This window comes from Phalacrocorax aristotelis, chromosome 5 (assembly GCF_949628215.1).
Source record: "Phalacrocorax aristotelis chromosome 5, bGulAri2.1, whole genome shotgun sequence".
Lineage (NCBI taxonomy): Eukaryota > Metazoa > Chordata > Aves > Suliformes > Phalacrocoracidae > Phalacrocorax > Phalacrocorax aristotelis.
In genome coordinates, this window is record NC_134280.1 from 26,719,255 (window position 1) to 26,739,704 (window position 20,450).

General features: G+C 35.1%; 1 protein-coding gene across 1 annotated transcript in view; it reads right to left on the reverse strand.

The window, feature by feature from the left end:
• The window catches only part of TTN (titin), a 240,981-nt gene that overhangs the window by 138,186 nt on the left and 82,345 nt on the right, over positions 1-20,450 (reverse strand). Inside the window, exons 95-131 of the mRNA XM_075093587.1 lie at positions 19,760-20,050; positions 18,759-19,046; positions 17,673-17,765; positions 17,268-17,550; positions 16,830-17,013; positions 16,396-16,485; positions 16,047-16,314; positions 15,689-15,949; positions 14,898-15,107; positions 14,711-14,788; positions 14,571-14,597; positions 13,841-13,888; positions 12,869-12,925; positions 12,696-12,773; positions 12,147-12,401; positions 11,363-11,455; positions 10,728-10,805; positions 10,003-10,071; positions 9,304-9,387; positions 8,998-9,060; positions 8,666-8,740; positions 8,230-8,310; positions 7,596-7,673; positions 7,387-7,464; positions 6,905-6,982; positions 6,607-6,687; positions 6,329-6,403; positions 5,921-6,019; positions 4,658-4,735; positions 3,739-3,813; positions 3,493-3,567; positions 3,156-3,239; positions 2,840-2,902; positions 2,464-2,541; positions 2,159-2,236; positions 1,140-1,223; positions 676-756 (exon numbers count right to left, since the gene is read on the reverse strand). Of these exons, the coding sequence (XP_074949688.1) occupies positions 676-756; positions 1,140-1,223; positions 2,159-2,236; positions 2,464-2,541; positions 2,840-2,902; positions 3,156-3,239; positions 3,493-3,567; positions 3,739-3,813; positions 4,658-4,735; positions 5,921-6,019; positions 6,329-6,403; positions 6,607-6,687; positions 6,905-6,982; positions 7,387-7,464; positions 7,596-7,673; positions 8,230-8,310; positions 8,666-8,740; positions 8,998-9,060; positions 9,304-9,387; positions 10,003-10,071; positions 10,728-10,805; positions 11,363-11,455; positions 12,147-12,401; positions 12,696-12,773; positions 12,869-12,925; positions 13,841-13,888; positions 14,571-14,597; positions 14,711-14,788; positions 14,898-15,107; positions 15,689-15,949; positions 16,047-16,314; positions 16,396-16,485; positions 16,830-17,013; positions 17,268-17,550; positions 17,673-17,765; positions 18,759-19,046; positions 19,760-20,050 (4,239 nt within the window). The remainder of the gene's footprint in view (positions 1-675; positions 757-1,139; positions 1,224-2,158; positions 2,237-2,463; positions 2,542-2,839; positions 2,903-3,155; positions 3,240-3,492; positions 3,568-3,738; positions 3,814-4,657; positions 4,736-5,920; positions 6,020-6,328; positions 6,404-6,606; positions 6,688-6,904; positions 6,983-7,386; positions 7,465-7,595; positions 7,674-8,229; positions 8,311-8,665; positions 8,741-8,997; positions 9,061-9,303; positions 9,388-10,002; positions 10,072-10,727; positions 10,806-11,362; positions 11,456-12,146; positions 12,402-12,695; positions 12,774-12,868; positions 12,926-13,840; positions 13,889-14,570; positions 14,598-14,710; positions 14,789-14,897; positions 15,108-15,688; positions 15,950-16,046; positions 16,315-16,395; positions 16,486-16,829; positions 17,014-17,267; positions 17,551-17,672; positions 17,766-18,758; positions 19,047-19,759; positions 20,051-20,450) is intronic.

The window sequence follows — 20,450 nt, forward strand, 5'->3', positions numbered from 1 at the left end:
TGTATTAATCTTTCATGATATGAATATGATAACATTGTTTATCAACAGCAGCAGATCTGAAAATAGTAAGTATGAAGCATCTTCTGGCTCATTTTTCACAAATCAATAGATTGCCTCCAAAAGTGATAGACGAAATGAATTTTCTTTCGAAGCTGTGGAATTTGTTCAAAGGCCTTGAGCTGGCAGGTCCAATATATGGGATTGTGCTAAGAGTCTTAGCCAGGCACGTAACAGCAGAAGTAAAGGTTTTCTCTTTGACCTTCAGATTTAGGTGAGGAATTGCTGTCACAGAAAGGGGAAAGGACAGGCTTTCTTTTTAGAAGGGGAAAGCATGTTAATATAAATGAAGGAAAAGGCTGCTGTTTCCCCTCAAAGGTCAGACAGACGGCAAGGTTTGCAAAAGAGGACCTAGTGAAATGGTTGGGCTTCCACTATGACAACAGCAGTAAGCCAGGAGAAAAGATTTAAGCCTTTTGTGAGAATGGAATATGTCCTGTGGTGTTTTACAAGCTTCACTTTCAGGATAAACTGGTGATCTGCACAGGACTTGAAATTGTGTTTTGTTGGGGTTTTTTGGGGTTTGTTTATTTGGGTTGGTTTTTTGTTTTCGTGGTTTTTTTTAAGTAGATGTCAAGGTGTAAATTTGGGCATATATTCTTTTTAGTCTGTTCATACCTGTGTATGAAATCTCCTTTTCCGTGTGAAGAGAAATGGATACTTCCTCTGACATAGCCCAGTGTTGTTCTTCTGTTGGTACTTCAAAGACAGAGTTTAACATTAATATTTTTCTCTGGTGCCATATCATGTACAATAATAAATATCCCATTTGGGGTTTCTTAAAAAACTAGTTACTATTTCCTGACACCTCCCACACCCAGAGTAATTGGGAAAGATATGTCTCTAATGTTTCACAAAGGCTCTGTTAAGACTCCCTTGGGACTATGGTGGAAAATATTGGTGGACTTAGTAGTGTTAGGTTAACAGATGAGCTTGATGATCTTAAGGGTCTTGTCCAACCTAAATGATTCTATGATTCTAACATCAGAACTTCAAGAAAGGTGCGAGACCAGCAGGCTTGAAGCTCTGGTGGTATTGCATAAGGACCCTCTGTTCATAGATTGATCCATGGGCCAGAGTACCTTCTGATGGTGTAGGCACTTTTCCTTTTGGAACAGCAATGGATACTCTTTCTTCTCTGGCAATTTTCTTCGGTGCTTCTGGCACTTTAAAGATAGTAATTGTAAGAATACTAAATTCTAAAAGAAATCACACACTTTCTGAAGTTCATAGGAAAGAATTATGGACAAACAGTTATGAGGAAATAGTACATAGAAAATATACTTATAATAAACACAACAATTACACCAGACATACAAACATAAAGACATTTAAAGTAACAGACGAACTGACCAGCTGAAGCTTTAGTGCATAGTAGCTAGATATGCATTCAGTATTTTGAAGACTACTATCTTGGGGGTTTCAGGAATAAATTCCCCAGATAAATTAGACATTTTGAAACACCATGCAATTTTAGCAACAGCAGAAATATAGTTAAATATTAAAATAATATGTACTAAAATAATACATATCTCATTGGATAATAGATATATAGACCAAAACACATCAAAAAGCAAAAAGCATATTCACACATCATGAAGTAAGATGGAATAATTGACATGAAAATAAGATGTAAATAATTTGCCTCTAGGCTCTTTAGAAATGTAATTAAACCACAGAATACCACACATAGATACATAACAAAATCACTTTTCAAACACAAGAAAATTACAGAAACAGAGGACATATTTGGAAGTTTAAAATCCTTCACTGAATAATGACAATGTTATAAAACATTGATCGTTTTTTCTAAATGTGTTCATATTTATTTAACTTTTTCACCGAGTAAATGTATTCACTCAGCTCTCGCAAGCTCTTAAGCAAACAAAGTGATCAATGAAGTTAAACAGTGGCTAGAAAATGCAAAGAATGCAGGTATGTGACCATTCTCTGTCACGTTCTGCATTCTTTTTGCAGGGGAGAAGACAAAGGCCCTTTCAATTTATAAGCAAATCAGGAGACACTGGGATTTGATTAACCAGGCAGATGAGTATGATGCACACAGATATTTAGAAGCTTTCTCTACTTTCAGCTTCTCTACCTTTAACTGGTGGAGCTGCCACTTTCCGTGAAATTGGAACAGGTACCTTCTCTTCTGGCACAGGCTTCTTGGGCACTGCTGACAATTTTTTTTAAAAGTTTATTTTAAAAGATTTTGCATTAATCACAATTTATGAACTTAATCAGATGACAAACCACAAATGCAGAGACTTGACATTTCTTCAAATCAAATACAAAAAAGACAGCAAACACTGAACATTACAGCTTGTGTTAGACAATTAGACATTATAAATATAAATCAGCATTCTGAAACAAGACTTCTCTTTAGCTCTGAAGATTATATACCTCTTTTTGGTGGAGCCTCCTCTTTTTTAGCAACTGCAACTTTTTCTTCTGTGATGATTTTCCTGTGCACTTCAGTCACTTAAAAATAATAAGTGTAAGAATATTTAATTGCAATATTTGAAATGTAGACATACGTAAGTGCTTTTGACTTAAAAAAAAAAAGCTTAGAAAACTTCAACAGCAACAAAAATGAGACACTGCAGAAGGTTGTACTTTACAGCCACAGCACAAAGATCAATAACTAGTCAAAAGAAAGGGGAGATCCAGGCAAAGGTTACAGATACTAACAAACAAAAATTTATTTAAGTAAAATGCCTAAACACAAATACGGTAAAGCCAAACAAAAATATGACAATAATATTCTCAGTTTGTTTACCTTTGGTTGATGGACGTTCTTCAACTTCTATCTCAAAAGTGGGCACCCATTCTTCTGCAGGTTCTTTAAAAAGATTGTGCAACTTTAGAAAATTTGATTTCGCCAAAAGACATAAGATAAAAGATGAAATAACAGATAAATCTGATCAACATGACACAAGTCAAGGCCACATTGTAGACAGACAGGTATAAGTACATACTTAATATTGAAGAAATTTGATATATCAGACATTTTTTTTATCAACATGCATATATGTTGAAGACAGAATGCAGCAGAAAAAGCATATTTTTGCAACAGGAACAAACCACTGATATACCTCTTGCTGATGGAGCCTCCATTTTTTTAGGCACAGGGACAGGTACCTTCTCTTTAGGAACTGTTTTCTTATGAACTTCAGGAACTTTAGAAAAATGAGTAAGATGAGAAGGAGGATGAAAAGAATATTGAGGTGTAATATTTGTAATTGTCTCCTACATTACAATGTATTTTACTGAGTTAACACAAACAATACTTTTCATAGTATAAAATGGAATATGAGACAACCATTCATCACTGGAAGCAGACACTACCCACATCAACACATACAAACAAGACAGGAAGACAAACATAATCCCCTTGAAGATATATCACCCAGATGAGGAACGGGTTTATACCTTTAACTCCTGGAGCTTCCTTCAGGGCAGCTGGAACTTTTGGTTCAGGAGCAACTCTCCTATGTTTCTCAGGCACTTTAAAAGATTACAATACATAGTTTTAGAAAGAGGAGTAGTATCACTATAACATGCACATGCATGTTTCCTTAATACAAAAAAGAACCCACAAAGGGAGATAAACATATAGTAGCAACATAACAGTCAGAATAATGGAAACAAACATTTTCTAATGAAAAGAATGTATACCTTTAGTGGGTGGGACTTCCTCTCTTTTAGGAACGGTTACCCTCTCCTCTATGTAGTAAGACTCTTCTTCAGACACTTAAAAATAGTAAAATAAAATACTTGAGTTTAAGTATTTGACATCCATTACTGTCTTTATGGCCCAGGTAAGCAACAAAATGTAAGCAATGTGTTTTACTAAGAGACAGTTCTGGTATTACAAAATCTACATTCAAAGCATCCTGCTCCCACTGAAGTCAATGGAAAAACTCCAAGCAACTTAAATGGGATTGAGATTGAGCTCTGATCTTGTATTTCTGTGGATTTTGAAAATGATCAGCATTCAAAGTACTATATCAACATTTTCTATTCCTCTGTCCACTAGATCACTAATGCTGAAATTTGTTCACTTTGAGAAAGCCTCTCCCTAAATACAGAGAAAATTCCTTGACTAAAGTCATCCCTTGAAAAATACTTTCTACAGTGTCACTCTATAGGTAATTGAGTCAACCAGTGTATGGTATGGTCCTTCGCAGCATTTTGTTAACACCAATAAACTTAAAGGTGGAAACAATTTAGTCATTTTACAATAAAATGATCTGAGGAACCAGAGTGCACCGTGATAATCTGAAGGACCTTTACTTCATCCAGGCAACCTGGTGGAAGAGGAACTTCTTGTTAAAAAAAAAAAAAAGAAGGGCTGGTAATTCTCAACATCCAAGAGATACCTCACTATTTCTACTGTATCAAAACTGGATTAACTACTACACTTTTCAAAAGCAAGTAAAAGAAATTGTAGACATTCTTAGCATTAAAGTTTATAAGACATGAAACATATTTATATACTGGAAAAATTTTCTCTATGAATAGAGTAGATATTAATCCACACTAATTTTGGTGGATATTTTTTGCTTTTGTCAAGTATTCCTGAATTTTGGTGTACCTTCAGAGATCTCTTTTCTGTGAATGGAAATAGACACTTCCTCCATTTCTTCTTCAGCCCATTCTTCAACTGAAGGTTCTTCAAAGAAAATTATTAGTTTTAGTATTTTTGGTGGATGAAGGAAGGGAGGGAAAGAAGGAGGGAGGGATCAATGAATGGAGAAGATGAAGACCAATTCTTGCGAGTTCTATACAACAATGACAATGGCATACAATACAGAAAGTGTTGTGCACACACATATGTATGATCTGCTCTAAATTATGTGTTTTGTCCATGCTCCATGTACCCTATTGTGTGCTGTTTTATCTCTCAAATATCCTTCACTGGTCAACTGTCAGTCCATCAGAATGCCTCAGCTCCCCAAACTTCCCCATCACAACAGCTGATGAGGGGGAAACAACAGTCAAAGAGTTAGAGTTTGCTCCTTGATCCAGCTACTTGAAAGTAAGAAGGACAGGAACAAGATGAGAAGGGTAGGTCAGGAGTTGAAAGGAAAGTCTGGCATGTGCACATTTACAAATGTGACTTTAACAGGGAAAACATCAACTTGTTCTGGGGTAAAAGGTTAATCTGCAGGAGGCAAACAGAAATTAACACTGCGTGTATCCATATGACTATATATTTGCATGTTCATATTTTAGATAACTTCCATGTCTGCTTTTAAAAACGCATTTATGCTTTGCTTTTTAATAGAAGATGTAAGTTGTCTTAACTGGTTAGCTATTAATGGGATATGAAAATGATCAAAATGTTAATTTCATCTATCTTGAAACAGATATTTTGAGGAATTATAGTAAGTTAACGGAACTGATCTCAACCTTCCCCAACTATGAGAATGTGAACTAAAAGAGCTGTTTAGAAGATAACGCTGCAGAGGGAAATTGTATTGTTATCTACAGAGCTACAGAGAGCTTTGTAGGGAGTATGACAAATGGATGGTTACAGTTCTAATTAGTGAGGTCTAATCTCAGCACTATACATCCATACTTCTTACTAGGATTTCATGAAAGCCTGATCTGAAGAGCATTGTATTCAGTGGTAGAGTTTCCATTCATGACAATGGGGTGCGATCCTGGCATTTAAGACTGAAATGGTAAATGGCACTCAAGAGGCTCTTAACTGCCTGCAAGTCTGTAAAATGTTCAACACAAAACTCATACAAGATAACTAACACAAGATCTTTGTGTATTTTGATCATGGTCTTAGAACTATAGACCTGTAGGCAAAGAACAAGTTTCTCACTATTGTCTGTTTATAGTGTACCTTCAGGTAGTGGGATTTCCTCTGGAATGGCAACAGATATTCTTTCTTCTGTGATATGTACTCTTTCTTCAAAAGCGGCTTTCTTCTGCACTTCAGGCACTTTGAAAGATAATATTATTAAATGTATGTTTTTGTAATTCCTTTGTGAAAGCAATGTTGCAAAATTCTAAATCTAAGTTTCCAAAGAATTGCTTAAGGGTACTGAGCACATAACACATAAAGGAGATTTAATATTTAGAAATATTTTTATAACTATTGCACAACACATACAACATACTGTAATGACTCATTGTCATAAAATCAGAACAGCAGAATTCACAGTGGAAGCACAAATCAATGACAGGTACCAACGCAGAACATATAAACTGAAGCTGAGAAACAGCACATTCATTCTACTGGAAAGCATACCTTTAGCTGGAGGAGCCTCAATTTTTTTAGGAACAGCAGGAGATACTTTTTCTTTAGGGATAGGTTTTTTAGGAACTGCAGGCATTTAAAAAAAGTATTCAGTTTTAGGACCTATAAAGTGCAAAACTGGCAAAAGTAACATGTAACAGAAATGTATCATCCAAAGCAGGTTACACATGGGCATATTTTGCTTAAAATACACAATTGTTGAGCTGGCTGACACAAATGCAATGTTCTAAAGACCACAGTAAATGATATTACAGTGAACAATATTGTACCTTTTGCAGGTGGAGTTTCTTCTACTTTAGGAACATGTGGTATTTTTTCTTCAGGAGCTGGTTTTTTAGGTACTTCTGGCTCTTCAGAGATACAAATTATAATAATAGTAAGTAACTAAAATTACAGGTGTTTTAAGACTGCATCTATAGTGCAGTTATCCACAAAACTGAGTCAAAAGAGACATAGCTAATGTAACTGAAGTACAACTAAAACCAGATTCACTTAACAATCAAAACCAAAATTGGACATAAACAAGATGCTTAAGATAACAAGAAAAGACCGTTTATTTAAGTGTACCTGTAGGTAATGGAGTTTCCTCTCTTTTAGGAACAGCAATTTTTTTCTCTGGGGGAGCTCTCTTAGGCACCTCTGGCACTTAAAAAAGATAAAATATAAGATGACTGAATCCTATACTTCAAAGATTTATTGGAGTATTATAGAATTGCATTGATCCATTTATAAGAATATCAAGACAAGCCACATAACACATCCATACACTTAACACAGAAAGTTATGAGACAAGAGCAACATATATTTGGGAGGGGGAAAAAAAACCTCAAACCAGTCTTTGGAATCCTATCAAGTGCTTTAAGACTCATTTCTTAACTGAAGAAACGCTGCTCAGGTATATTACCTGGCCTTAAAAACTTTTATATATTTATATATGCACAGAGAATTATAAAAAGAAAATCAATTTCTGACACAAACATGATTACATAAAAGCTAGCAAAAAAAAAGGATATTCAACAAGTACGTGTATAATCCATCACTAAGTATACCTTTGGCTCGTGGTGGTTCTTTGGGAACAGGAACGTGTACTTTTTCTTCAGGCACAGTCCTTTTAGGCACTTCAGGAACTTTAAAGGTATTAAAATTTGTTTAAGTAATCTTTCTAGGGCTGTTGAGTGTGTCTCAGATGACAACAGACATACAACATAACACATAAAGACTATATTTATTATATGCTTATATTGAGAAGATGCTGTACCTTTTGCTGGGGGAGCCACGTCCTTTTTAGCAACAGCAACTTTCTTTTCTGGAACAGGTTTTGTAGGGACTTCAGGCACTTTGGAAAACATTGTCAAAGTGAGAGGTCTTTAGTTTTTGGACCACGTGTTCAGATTTCAGTAATCCAAGATTGATTTATAGAAAATAATGTCTAGACAAGGAGCCAAGTACTGCAACACAATACAATGTACAACCTTCTGGACATATAGTTGAAAGACACTATGAATCAGTACAAAATTCCAGTGTTAACATTTCTGCACTGTCACCTTTTGTGGCACTCTACTGAAGTAAAAATACCCTACCCTTGTCTGCAAAAGCCACACAACCTAAATACAAACAACAAGCACAAGATTTTTAGGAAAGAGAAGGGCCAAAGCTGAGACAAATGCAACCTGTAATCTAAGTAACAGGACAAACGAAAACGTGAAAGTATGGAGATAAGGGAGCTAATTCAAAATCAGATAATGCATATGGAGATAATGGAAACCAAAGTCACGTAGAGAGTAAATTCATAAATATTTTCAAGAAAACATGAAAAAAATATAAAGAAAGACAATTTGTTTGGATTTTGGATTTTTAAAAATTTTTTTTGTTTACTAGGGCAATAGAAATACCTTTAGCTGGTGGAGCTTCTTTTTTAGGGACAGGAACAGGCTTTCTTTCTTCTGGAACATGCCTCACTGGTATCTCAGGCACTTTAAAGAGATAGGTGGTGAACACTTAGGAGACAGGAAAAATATTTGGCAAATCACAGTAGGCTACTTTCAATGCGCTGGATAAGCAAACACTGTTGTCAAAAAAAAAAGCTGTTTTATCAAACAGATACAATATGTTCATCTCAAAGAAAGATATTCAAATAATTATTTAAAGAAGTGATGATGAAGAATTAGATTTAGAAATATAATAGGGCTTGAAATTTTAAGAGTAGAGCCATAGAGTGATGGAAAGATCTCAGTTCTGATATGTTACCCTTTGGCAAAGTGTAGTACAGGCAGATAATGTGAAAGTTCAGAAAAATGGAGCACATGATGATACAAAGATTTAATTCACCTTCAACATGAGGGATCTCCAGTTCTGTAGAAATTACTTCTTCTTCCTCCTCTTCTTCTTCAACTTCTTTATGTGCTACAATAGGAATTTTAAAAATATTCAATTTGGAGATAGGAAATATCAATGTCCATAGTAAATCCAAAAAGCTTTTAAGATTTTATGTGTGTCCAGTACACAAATGTCACTGAAACACATATGCTAATACGTAAAAAAAATTCATCTGGAAAACCAACAGCATGTGCAAATCTCACAATGAGTTTTAATTAACTACAGATTCATATTGTTTTAAAAATCTTAAATATTGATTAGCCTCTCATTCTTAATCAATCTACCTTCAATTGGGTAAACAGCTTCAAAGAATCTTTCTTCAACTGTTTTCTCATGCTCTGTTGGCTCTTCAAAGAAAAGCATTTAAACAATGGTAAGATAAAATAGTTGAAATGTTGACATCTATTAATCTAAAGAAAACTGAGGCTACATAACACAATGAACAAAAAGAAGCAATGCCTATTGAAAGACAAATAGACAATGTGTCTAAATATGTAATTTGTCATACATAAAAATAAATTAAAAGAAAATCTAGTAGGATTGAAAGATTGTTTTGATTTGGGTGCACAGATTTTTGGTTTTGTACATACCTGTGACATATGAATACTCTTCTTCTCTGTGGACAGAAACCGACATCTTTTCTTCTGAAACAGTCCATGTTTCTACTGTCGGTACTTTAAAAATAGGATTTTGTTTTAGTATTTTATATCCTAGATCCACATTAGTGGTATTCAGCATGAGTTTTTATCAAATCTGTATCTGTATTGCACATTTAAGTCTTAGACATATTTAGACAGTCAGTATTCATATTCTAAAATACTGAACACAAAACAAGCATACAAATATAATATTTAGCATTTGTTAAAGACTAAAGACACAGACACCTTTAACCTGAAAATTTAAAATAAATGGATGCACAGGCTTTTGGAAACAGTATATCAAAATAATTCCAAAGGCAGTTCTTCAAAGAAATTTCGCGGCACTGGGCCATTATTATGTAAATATATGCCAGCAGGCAGAACAGATGAACAAAAAGCTAAATCACATTGCAATATCCTGTAGGCTGTTTAAACAAGAATCAAAAGGCTACCCACAAACATGTTTAAACCAGACTTTATGAAAGATAAAAGCATGGTACACATACTGTTTAAACACTGAGAGTAGTCACAGCATGATTAGCGGAACAGATCCAGGTACATACACACAGGCCCACGTATTCACAAGACACACAAAAACACACGGCATGCTGGAAAAAGTGTAAACCGCAATTGAAAGATGATGATCTGTACCTTCCTTTCTCATAACTTTTTCCTCAATGATCACTGGTGTAGGTTTTGGTGGTAGAACTTTCTTGGTAACTGTTGGCATTAAAAATTTGTTACTCAGTCATATATTTAGCAAAGAGATCAAAATAAGTCTACAGCTATCTAGCAATGATGTTGGAAAAAAATCAAGACAAGCATAATCTAACTCAGTAGCTAAGTCAGGCTCCTTGGAACCACACAAAGCAACAGAAGGAATGTGTTTGCTTCTTTTTCTTGCTACCTTCTAATGGGGCTGGGTAATTCAGGGCTTTTAGTACGCAGGTCATATCCTGACATATATTGAATTGCAGCCAACAGACTCCTGCTGCAGAATGGGAAATGCTATACAAGAGGAGGTGGTTAGCAAGAGAATAAGACATCCTGGTCAACAGGTCAAGATGGAGTTCTGAGGAAATTGGGGATTTCACATCTTCAGCTTAGAGTGAAACATACTGTTTCATCCAATGCAATTTTATGCTCACTTCCTTTCTTACAGCATTGGTAGTTAGCATCTGCATTTAGTATTCTCCCCTAAAAAACTTTCCATCTTCCTCTTATACAGTTCAGCAGAAGCTTTTATTAATATTTCAAAGACTGAAAAATTGATCAGACCCATGTTAAATGAAGACAAAGCATATGCAGACCAGCTAAATAACAACAGCCAGTACTTTCACGTAAAGATGGCATTAAGGTAGTTAAACAGTAGTTACCCTCAGCCCGTTTGACTTTTTCTTCTGCAGCCCTCTGAGTGGTTATCTCCACTTTTTCATCAACAGGTTTCTTGACAACTGTAAGTGATTAAAATATATTTATTGTTTAAATCATCTTGCAAACTATTTTCCGGACACAAACCAGGTAGAACTGGCTATTTTCTTGTTTACGATGTTATAACCTTTGCACATCTTTTGCATTGTTCAACACATTGTTCACTGGTGGTTAACCTGTACTTGTGAAACAAGTAATCAGTCCCACCCTTCCCTGAGAGATACGCAATGATCTAAATGGAGGACATTTCTCAGACGTGCAGCATTCACTGGCTCAAAAGCAGCACACATGCCCAAGGCTAATATACAGTGAGAAGGAAAGATAGCTGAAGCTCGGTTTGATTTTGCCAGGAATTCTTGGTTTGTTTCAACTACCATTGCCACTATTCTCTCTGTGCTCGAAAATATGAGGTGGAGAAGAGGAAGGGTTTCTATGAGCCTTGCTCATATCATGGTCCAATATAAAAAGAATTCTCTCCTTTTCAAGGAGATGTGAATAACCATCACAGTTCAGCTTGAAGAAGATGCATGATCTTAATCTACATGTTCCTGTTAGTGCTAGCTTTGCAGGACAGTAATACCTTTACGAACTGTTACTTCTTTCTTTTCCTTCTTTTCAGCTGTAATTGCTGGTGGTTTTCGCTCAGGCACAGGCTTCTTAGGAACTTCAACCACTTTAAAAACAACAACATTGCATAATGATGAAAAATGCATTGTCTAGAGGCTCTATACACACAAAACTTATTAGTTATACCATTATAAGCTTATAAAGTTGAAAAACACACACAGAGTTTTGGAGATCCAATTGTTGCAGCAAAATTTTCTGCTTATTTCCAAGTTTGATGGATTCTCGTCAGAGCTAAATTCTGTTCCTAGAGGCATACATGTTACTACTACCTAAGACAGTTAAAGCTGCAAGGAATTGTAAAATACAGCTATTAACTTCAAGCAATTAATGTGTGAAGCATTTAACCTCAACCAAGTTTATCTAGAATACATGAAAATGATAGAAGAAATATCCAAAACAACTGGAAATGACACATACAAACTACTTACTACACTTACAAACTAGTAACTTGCATTAGGTTTTAAAGATGCCCAGATCTGCAAAGCCCATTGGCAACAAGATGTTGTGGTTAGTAGTAATAGTGTATCAATTTCTATTTGCATTTAAATCCCGCCATATTAGTGTCTTTGTCTTATCACCAAGTGCCAGTTAAAACTTAGCAGCGTATTAAGGTTCAAGTTATTGCAACAAAAAAAAAACCCAAACCCCAAATAAAAAATCTTCGTTGCTCAAAATTTTTGCTCCTTAATAATAAATATGAGAGGAGAAGTAATAAAATGGTATGATAATGAAAATACCTTCTTCATGAATGACTCGTTTTTCTTCATAAGTCACTTCTCTTTTCTCATAAGCTTCTTCCCATTCCTCTTCGCCTTCATCATAGCCTTCTTCCTTGACATAATACTCATGGTCTTCTCCATAGTCTTCTTCCCATTCTTCATAAGTTTCTCTAGGCTTTTCATATATTTCCTTCTTTTCTTCATGAATCTCTTCTCTCCTTGCCATGGATGTTATTTTGATCTCTTTGGGCTTCTCTGGAAGCACCTCAGGAACTTAAATAAATAAATAAATTAATAATTCATATCATAGCCTAGAATTCGCAAGTTGTGTTGGATGTTCACAGTAATGAAATTATTTCACCCTCACAGATGGTTTAAAGAAGTGGCTATTTTTTAAAGCAGTCCTAATCAGCTTGGATTTTAAATGTGTATGTTTTTAACATAAAGACAAAAATCAAAAAGATTTGATTGATTCAAGGTAATTTGAAACAAATTGCCTTCTTTCCACAAGGTAATTCTACTTTTTTTTTAAGAAGGTTTTTTTTTAAAAAAAAGGAAAAAAGTTACCTTTAGGTGGTAGAGCTTCTTCAGGAACTTTTTTAACCACCTTTTTGGAGACTTTCTTTACTGGAACCTTTTTTTCTGCTTAAAAACAATATATTTTAAAATTTAAATTAAAGAAAAAACAGGAGTCATAATGAAACATGTACACACTGCCCAAATACTTTATATATTCTTACCTGGCTTTTTCTCCTCTGGTGGTGGAACAAGAGGCAGAAGAATAGGAATAGGGGCAGCTTGTAGGAAAAAAATGAAATATTTACAATAAAATGTGACTATGAAGTGTTCCTGTAAATGAAGAAAAATCCTAGTGCATTTGAAAAATAGGTGAGATGCTTTTATTGCTGTTGCAGAATAAAAGCAAACATGATGCTCATTCTGACAGTTTAGTGTAGCTGGAAGAATATATTTTGAGTGGGAATTCACAGTCTACCTTTATTTGAACCCTGACCCTTCTCAGCTTTATTTTCATTACTGCCATTACTCTCCTATCTTTGCTGATAGTAATTCTTCTAAATATCACATCTTTCCCCTTCTGCTGCCACTGCAAGCATTTACCAAATTACCCTGGAAATGAAACCAAGAAGACTGAACTTCTAAGGTTCATAGTAAACTATTGAATGTGACAGAAATATATGTAATGTTTGTAGTCTGTAGCCCAATTCCAGGGCATGGGGAGAGACCATCTGCAATAAACATGCAATCCATTGTATGGCTTTAAAAGAATATTTGCATTTTTTTTCTTTTCTTTTTTTTCTTTTTTTTTTTTTTTCTTTTAAGGGTAGTAATTCAGTCAGCTTGTTTAAAAGATATTTCTGTGGTGAAAAGAAGAAAAGGAGGAAACAAAGAATGATCAGAAGAGGAAAATGGAAATAAAAGGAAGATGGAATGAAGAGACTAATAAGAAAACAAGATGGAAAAGACAAACTCTTCTTAAGAGAAAAGGCTACCACTACCTGTGTATACTTTTCACCTTCCACACAGCAAAACAATCCTGTCCAAGCCGAGCCTTGCTAATATCATATTTGTATAGAGACAATTAACTAGATCTTATCACTGAGCTAAGATTTTTCTCTGAGGTTCCCACTGGCCTGCTGCTTCAGTGCAGATATAAAACTGCACTAGGGAACAAGTATGGCTTGTTACCCTACCTTCAGCTGGTTTTTGAGGTGGAACTGCAACCTTGGCATCAGGAACATCTAGAAAATCAAAATGTTTATTGACTTAATAATAATAAAAAATTAATATGGTGGCCCAAGAATAGTAGTTCATGGTGCTTTAATCTTTATATTCTAGCATGCAAGGATTGTAGCTTGCTCCTCAAGAGCAAGCTAGCTGAACAATAGATAAATAATTGCATTTATCTTTTGGTGTGGTCAGACTCTACACAGACTCATTTTATTTCTACATAATTCTTGCATCATTTTGGAGTAGGATTTAAGAACATTCAGAAAAGAAGACCATTATATATCATAAGGAGATGATTGCTACCCATTTCGCCACCTTGGTTATTTTTTTTTTCAGTAGTGCTGAAGCATTGAATCTATACATTGATACCTCTTCTTTGTTCTATTCCTCGGTCATTCAAACAAAAATCAACTTTTGTGTTTTAGAGAACGCGGCTTCCCATATTGTACAACATAGGCCCCCAGACACATTAACGTCACTGGTTTTGGAGTTGTCACAGTATTCATTGCCACTGTTTATGAGAATAAATAGTTCCTCATATCTGTGTATGAGGAATACTTCTTCAGGGTATAGTTTTGACTTATTATAACCAGGCAAAAAGGATTTGAAAATAAAAAACAAAGCAGAACAATGCACTAAATCTATGACAGAGTATAGATATGACATTGTGCCAGTCTTGCTTATGATCTTTACCTGGTGGCTTCAACTCCAGTTTGATTTCTGCAAAAGAATATTAGATTCCTTTTAGACTATTTATTTTTCCAGAATCACATTTCAAACTCACAAATTTGCAGATAGCTATGATGATAAACTTTTTTAGCAAATTTGCTAACCTTTGGTTACCAGATAGAGCTCTGCAGTGCTTCTTGCTTCTCCTCTTGGTTCAAGACGAGCAATTACAGAATATACACCTGTAATAGCCAAGAATGTTGATTTTTATATGCATTTATCATTATAAAAACAGACAACAAAAATCAGATAAAAGAATGGCATTAGCACAGATATTCCATGCATTTTTACCTTCATCTTCTGCAGTAACATTGTGAATAGTCATATAATGACAGCGACCTTCACTTCTGAAGCTGTACTTGGGGCTCTCTTTCAGTTCAGTGGGGCCTTTATACCATGTCACAATTGCATCATCAAAAGACACCTCACACTCAAAGGTTGCAGACTGGTGTTCACTCACTACAATGTTCTGTATGCTCTTTGTGAACTGAATTGGTTCCGCTGTTTTTAGAAACAAAAAATATATCAATTGCTATACACCACCAAGCCATTTATGTTATCTAATTCCTTTTCATTGTTTTCATAGTAATAGCTACGTTATGATAAGACATAATAACAACAGATCTTGAAAAAGTAGAGTAAGAAAAAAGGATTTCATCTTCTATTAAGTATGTAAGAATGAAGATTAGAAGACATAAGAGTACAACTATAACAAGATTGGTGTACAGATAAATTATACAACTCATTAAGGAAATTAAAGATAAAGAATAATTAAGAAAAAGAGGAAATCCAAGGAAAATAGAAGAGTATCAAGAGAAAAAGAAAAGAAAAACAAATATGACTCAGATTGTTTGAGGGCCAGGGGACATTAGTAATGGTGATTTAGTTAAAAATACTAAGTTACACAAGTACGTCACATGTTGTTCAAAGAGAAAGGACAGCAAAATTCTTGCTTAGTCTGTTTCCAAGTTTGGAAATATCTCTTTAAGAAATTCCTTTTATTTTCATTTCTTCTGTTAATGGAACATCCAGAAACTGTTTACCAGTACTGTAATAAAGAGATTCTATATCTGTTTACAAACCTTCAATGGCCAGATCTGCAGTTGTTTCTAGATTGTCAAGCTTGCAGGTATACTGTCCCTGGTCTTCTGTTCTAACATCCTTGATGATGAGTTTGTGTACTTTGTCAGAGATTTGTGTTGAATATCTCCCTCCTATCTTAATGGGTCTCCCATTTCTATACCACTGAGACTTGGCATTTGGGATAGAGAACTGACAAGACAGCGTGCATGTGTTTCCTTCCTTGAAAGTAGTGTCATGAAGATGCCGTTCAACTGCAGGTTCTATTAGCATGTTAAAACACACATTTTAGCAGACATCAGACAGTGGAATAATAAAAGTGTAAATTAATTAGAATACATACTTCAGAAGTGCACTTACCAATCACAGTTAGCCTGGCACTGGCAATGTGTGGTCCACACACTATTCTGAAATTTCCCTGATCTTCAAGTTGGCAGTTCCTGATTCTCAGTATGTGGCGATCACCATCAATTGTAATTTCGTATTTGTCATTGGAATCCAGTTTCTGGGTTCCTTTATACCATGAAAGTTTAATTTCCGGATAGTTAATTTTAATCTCACATTCAAAGATAGCATCCTCATCCGTTAAAACCATCTGATTTTCAATGTCTCTGATCAAAGTAATAGGCTGAAAAAATATTTGTTTAAATTATTTTCAAGTTCCCTGTTATGGGTGTGAATATTTCACAAATCAGTCCAAAAATGTTACCTCTGTCTGTGAGAGTCGTTGCTGAATAAAAGCTACAAGTTCATCAAACTCCTGATCTTCTCTTCGAGCTTTTTCTGTAAGTTCAATTTCCTGTAAAAAGGTAGATTATACTCAATGATTAAAGGGTACTAAACATCAAGACGTTATTTTAGCCAACATAGGATTAATTTCTTCATGAAATTTTCTGTAACTAGCGTATCTTCCCATCTTAAAAATTCCAGCCAAGTTGTGAAGACAGGACATACTTGGCCAGAAGGCCCATTCCTTCTTCTTGGGTTTGAGCATGCAAGAAATTGAGAACTGTCTGTAAAAGATCTACCGAGGAACCAGAAATTCCTGCACACACAGTAACATCAGAGCATGGACACCAAGTCTGTTCAAAGGAACCGTATTACTCCTAACAAAGCCAATACTGCAGCCACACTGCATCTTACCAATCTATGGCTTTCTTCTGCTTGGGTTTGCTTTAGTAACTCAAAGGCTTGCAGAAGGCCACGGAAATCTGTAATTCCATACATGCGAGCATATTTCTCATATTCTTTGGGATCTACATTTTTGAGAAGTTCCAAGATATCAATAGGTTGCTCTTCCTCTTCTTCCTTCCTTTTTGTGGGAGTGCTATTCAAAGCAATGACAGAAGTTAACTATACAAAGCTTCATTCCTAAGAAAGCTGTTGACTGAAAAAATGAATCAACTTAGAGCTGCCCTGTGCAGTTGAAGCCTTTAGTTTAGTCTAGCCAGGTGCTTCTATTTTTAGTAGTTTTTCATATTTAATGGATATTAAAAATATATCTTGGTGTGAGATATATAATAAAAAAAAATATTTCTTCTGTGTTGATGACAAATTAATGTATAAAAACTTCCCATATACCTTTTTAGTTTTGCCCTGAGATCCCCTTCAACAACTTCTTTCTTTCTTTCTTCAACTTGTAGGTTTACACTCCTTTCAATTTCACCATGTTGGTTAAAAGCTACACATTTGTACATGCCAGAATCAGTTTTTATTGCATCCTTTATTTCTAGTTTTGCTTCATCTCCCCTCTGCTGGATTATAATGCGACCTCCCTGGTTGAGTTGCCTCCATTTTCCCTTCATCCATTTAACATTTGGAATTGGGTCTCCTCCAACTTTTGCAATAAATGTTGCAACAGTTTCTGCAGAAAGATGCAAATGAGGAAGCTAAGTCTTTCCAGCTGTCTATGACAGCAGGACATAATCTCAAACAGCATATACAAGCAAATAGAAGACAATGTACTTTTTTGAAAAGAGTTCTTACTTTCCATAACTTTGATACTCTGAGGCTCTGACACAAAATAAAGTTTTCCTTCCAATTCTGCTTTCTTAGCTACTGGTGCAACTGCTGGTTTTTCTAAAAGACAGAGACAAACAATTAAAACAGATGGTTTCATGTAATGGATTATGTTCATGTGTGATGAGGCTTCCAAAGGAATTGTAAAAGAAATTAATTACAGAGAAGGAGCAAAATATTATGTGAGAGAGAAAAACGCAAAACACTTTCATATTGTTTTAAATAACATGTATTTTAATTTCCAGATGAAACTGGACACTGTGGGCCATACTGTGCTGTTCATTAACCTCAGTCAGATCATTTATATTCTTCATGGATGCAAATTCATAGGTGGTTATACAAATAAGAATCCTCGTTTTCTAAAATGGGTCAGTTTTTAGTGAGGTATTCTCTTTTCTATTTCTGGAAATTCCACCCTCAGAGTTATTTGCACTTTTTTTATCAGCGATCTGTTAATTTTTTTTTCTTTTGCTTAGTTGTTAGCCTTGCAGCTACCCATATAGTGAAATAGATACTATTTCTACATCTCACTGAACTCATGTCTTTTATGCAATGGTAAGACAAGACCTACATGGAAGGACTCATGGATAGACAACATTTACTTTCAGCTAAAAGGTCAAAATGTCTTAGAGTTGTAACAGTCCTGAAGCAATTAAACTCTAAGACCACATGTTCAATCAAGTTCCTTTCGTATTTTCTTTTAATAAACACCACTGGTCCCATCCTTTCCATAAAATATGCATGTCCAAGTAATTTCATTCATTTAGCTTGCATTTTCCATAAATTAGGTGTTTAGATTTAGAAACTAAATTCTTAATCTTTTTGGTAAGAATACACTATCAATTTGACACTGATCTCCCACTGCTTATGTCACTATTTATATATATGAATTGTTAAATATACTGTCTTCCCAGATTGTACAGTTTAGCAAAGAACTAAAAGTACTAATTGCTATTAATTTATCAACACTTTTGTTTCACAGAAAGCAAAGAAGGATGGCATTTTTGTTTTAAATTTCCATCATAAGCCTTGATTTTCTCCATGTTACTGTACCTTTAACTGTCACTTTAGATTTGCAAGTATCAGTGCCAGCTGCATTTGAAGCTTTGCATACATATTCTCCTGAATCGGATTTGTTAACTGCAGCAAGTTCCAGAAGAGCTACTCCATTAGCAAAGCTGAAGTTGCATCTGTCTGAAGCTCTTATTTCTCTCCCTGCCTTCAGCCACTGAATCCGGATTGGCTGCGATCCTTGAACGTGGCAGCTGAGCTGAAGGGTATCACCTTCTGCTGCTGCTGCTGGCTGAAGAGGCTGGTCAAAAACTGGAGGCTTTTTAGGTTCTGGAATATGAAAATGCTTGAGTGAATAGGCAAGGAAGGAAAGGAGGATTAAGAATGTAAGAGAAAGAGAGATTCATGTGATTCTTAAGAAGACAATGGCAAGGAATGAAGGAGGATAAGCAGAAGTCTGAGAATATGGATTACAGTTCTAGAAAATGGAATAAATATAAAGAGAATATGTTCTCTAAGCAAACATGCAAGAAATATCTTTTCTCCATGCAGCAAGGACATTCACATGCAAAAAATAATGCAGGAACTAAAGCACTGATATTAAGCTGCAAAACTCTATAAGCACCTTTAAAGAAACAAATATGCACTCTCCTGCAAGAGTATTATGATGAAGTGACATGCTGCCACAACACACTGTCAAGGATGCCCAAACTTAGATGTAATTTCACAGAAAAACTCTTATTCCATGAAAAGAGAATTATTAAAAATTCAACAGAAATGTCACATAAAGACTTCAATGCTGACTTTAGATCAGCCGTAGCAAATAGTGAAAAAAAAAACCCTCCCTGAAAATCATTGTTTTATTTCAATCACAAAAGAATTCCTTCATTTTGTGGTCTAACTCAGTTTTATCTTGTCTGTCTCAGGACAAATTACTGCTGTTAAGGTAAGTAAAAGCAGCTCATAAGATAGAGGCTGTATATTTGCAGCTAGCATACAACAAAGAAAAGTAAGAAGCAAAAAAATATAAGACCTCAACTAACCTCTGATAACAACAGAAGCCGTACACAACACACTTCCTGCTTCATTGGACACTTTACAGGTATATAAACCAGCATCTGATTGCTCTACATTCTTTATATGCAAAAGTAAGGTATTATTTTTGAAAGATATTTCACAGTGAGGGCTTGAATGAACTTCCTGGTTGTTTTTATACCAAGCAACAGTCAAAGGCTGAGAGCCAGAAACACGGCCCTCAAGTTTAAGTTCATTCCCTTCTGTTTCTTCTACTGCTTCAGACAGTTTCTTAGTAAAAGTAGGTGGAGTTTTTCGTTCTGTAAAAAAAGAACATATTATTCAAATTCTATGAACTAAACCTGAAATGAAAAATTCTAAAGAAAATGTTTCAAGAAAAATTTGAACGTTGGGGAACTGATATTTAATCTCATTTAAATAGAACTTTTAAAAGTGAAAGTATGCCAAGATAAACAGCAGGTGTCTTGCTGTTACAGTCACTGTCAGTTGATATTCCTACTTGAAAAAAGTCCTCTTATATTGTTTCAAGTCAAATGCCATTTAAAAAACCCCAAGGTTTTTGTTGAGTTCTCAAGAAAGAAATAGGCTAAAGCCTATAGAGAAACTAGGCCAAAGAACATATTCTTTCATTTCTCCCCCATTGTTGTTAGTGACTCTTCCTAATTCCCTTAAAAGACCCATGGGTATCTCCAGATAGGT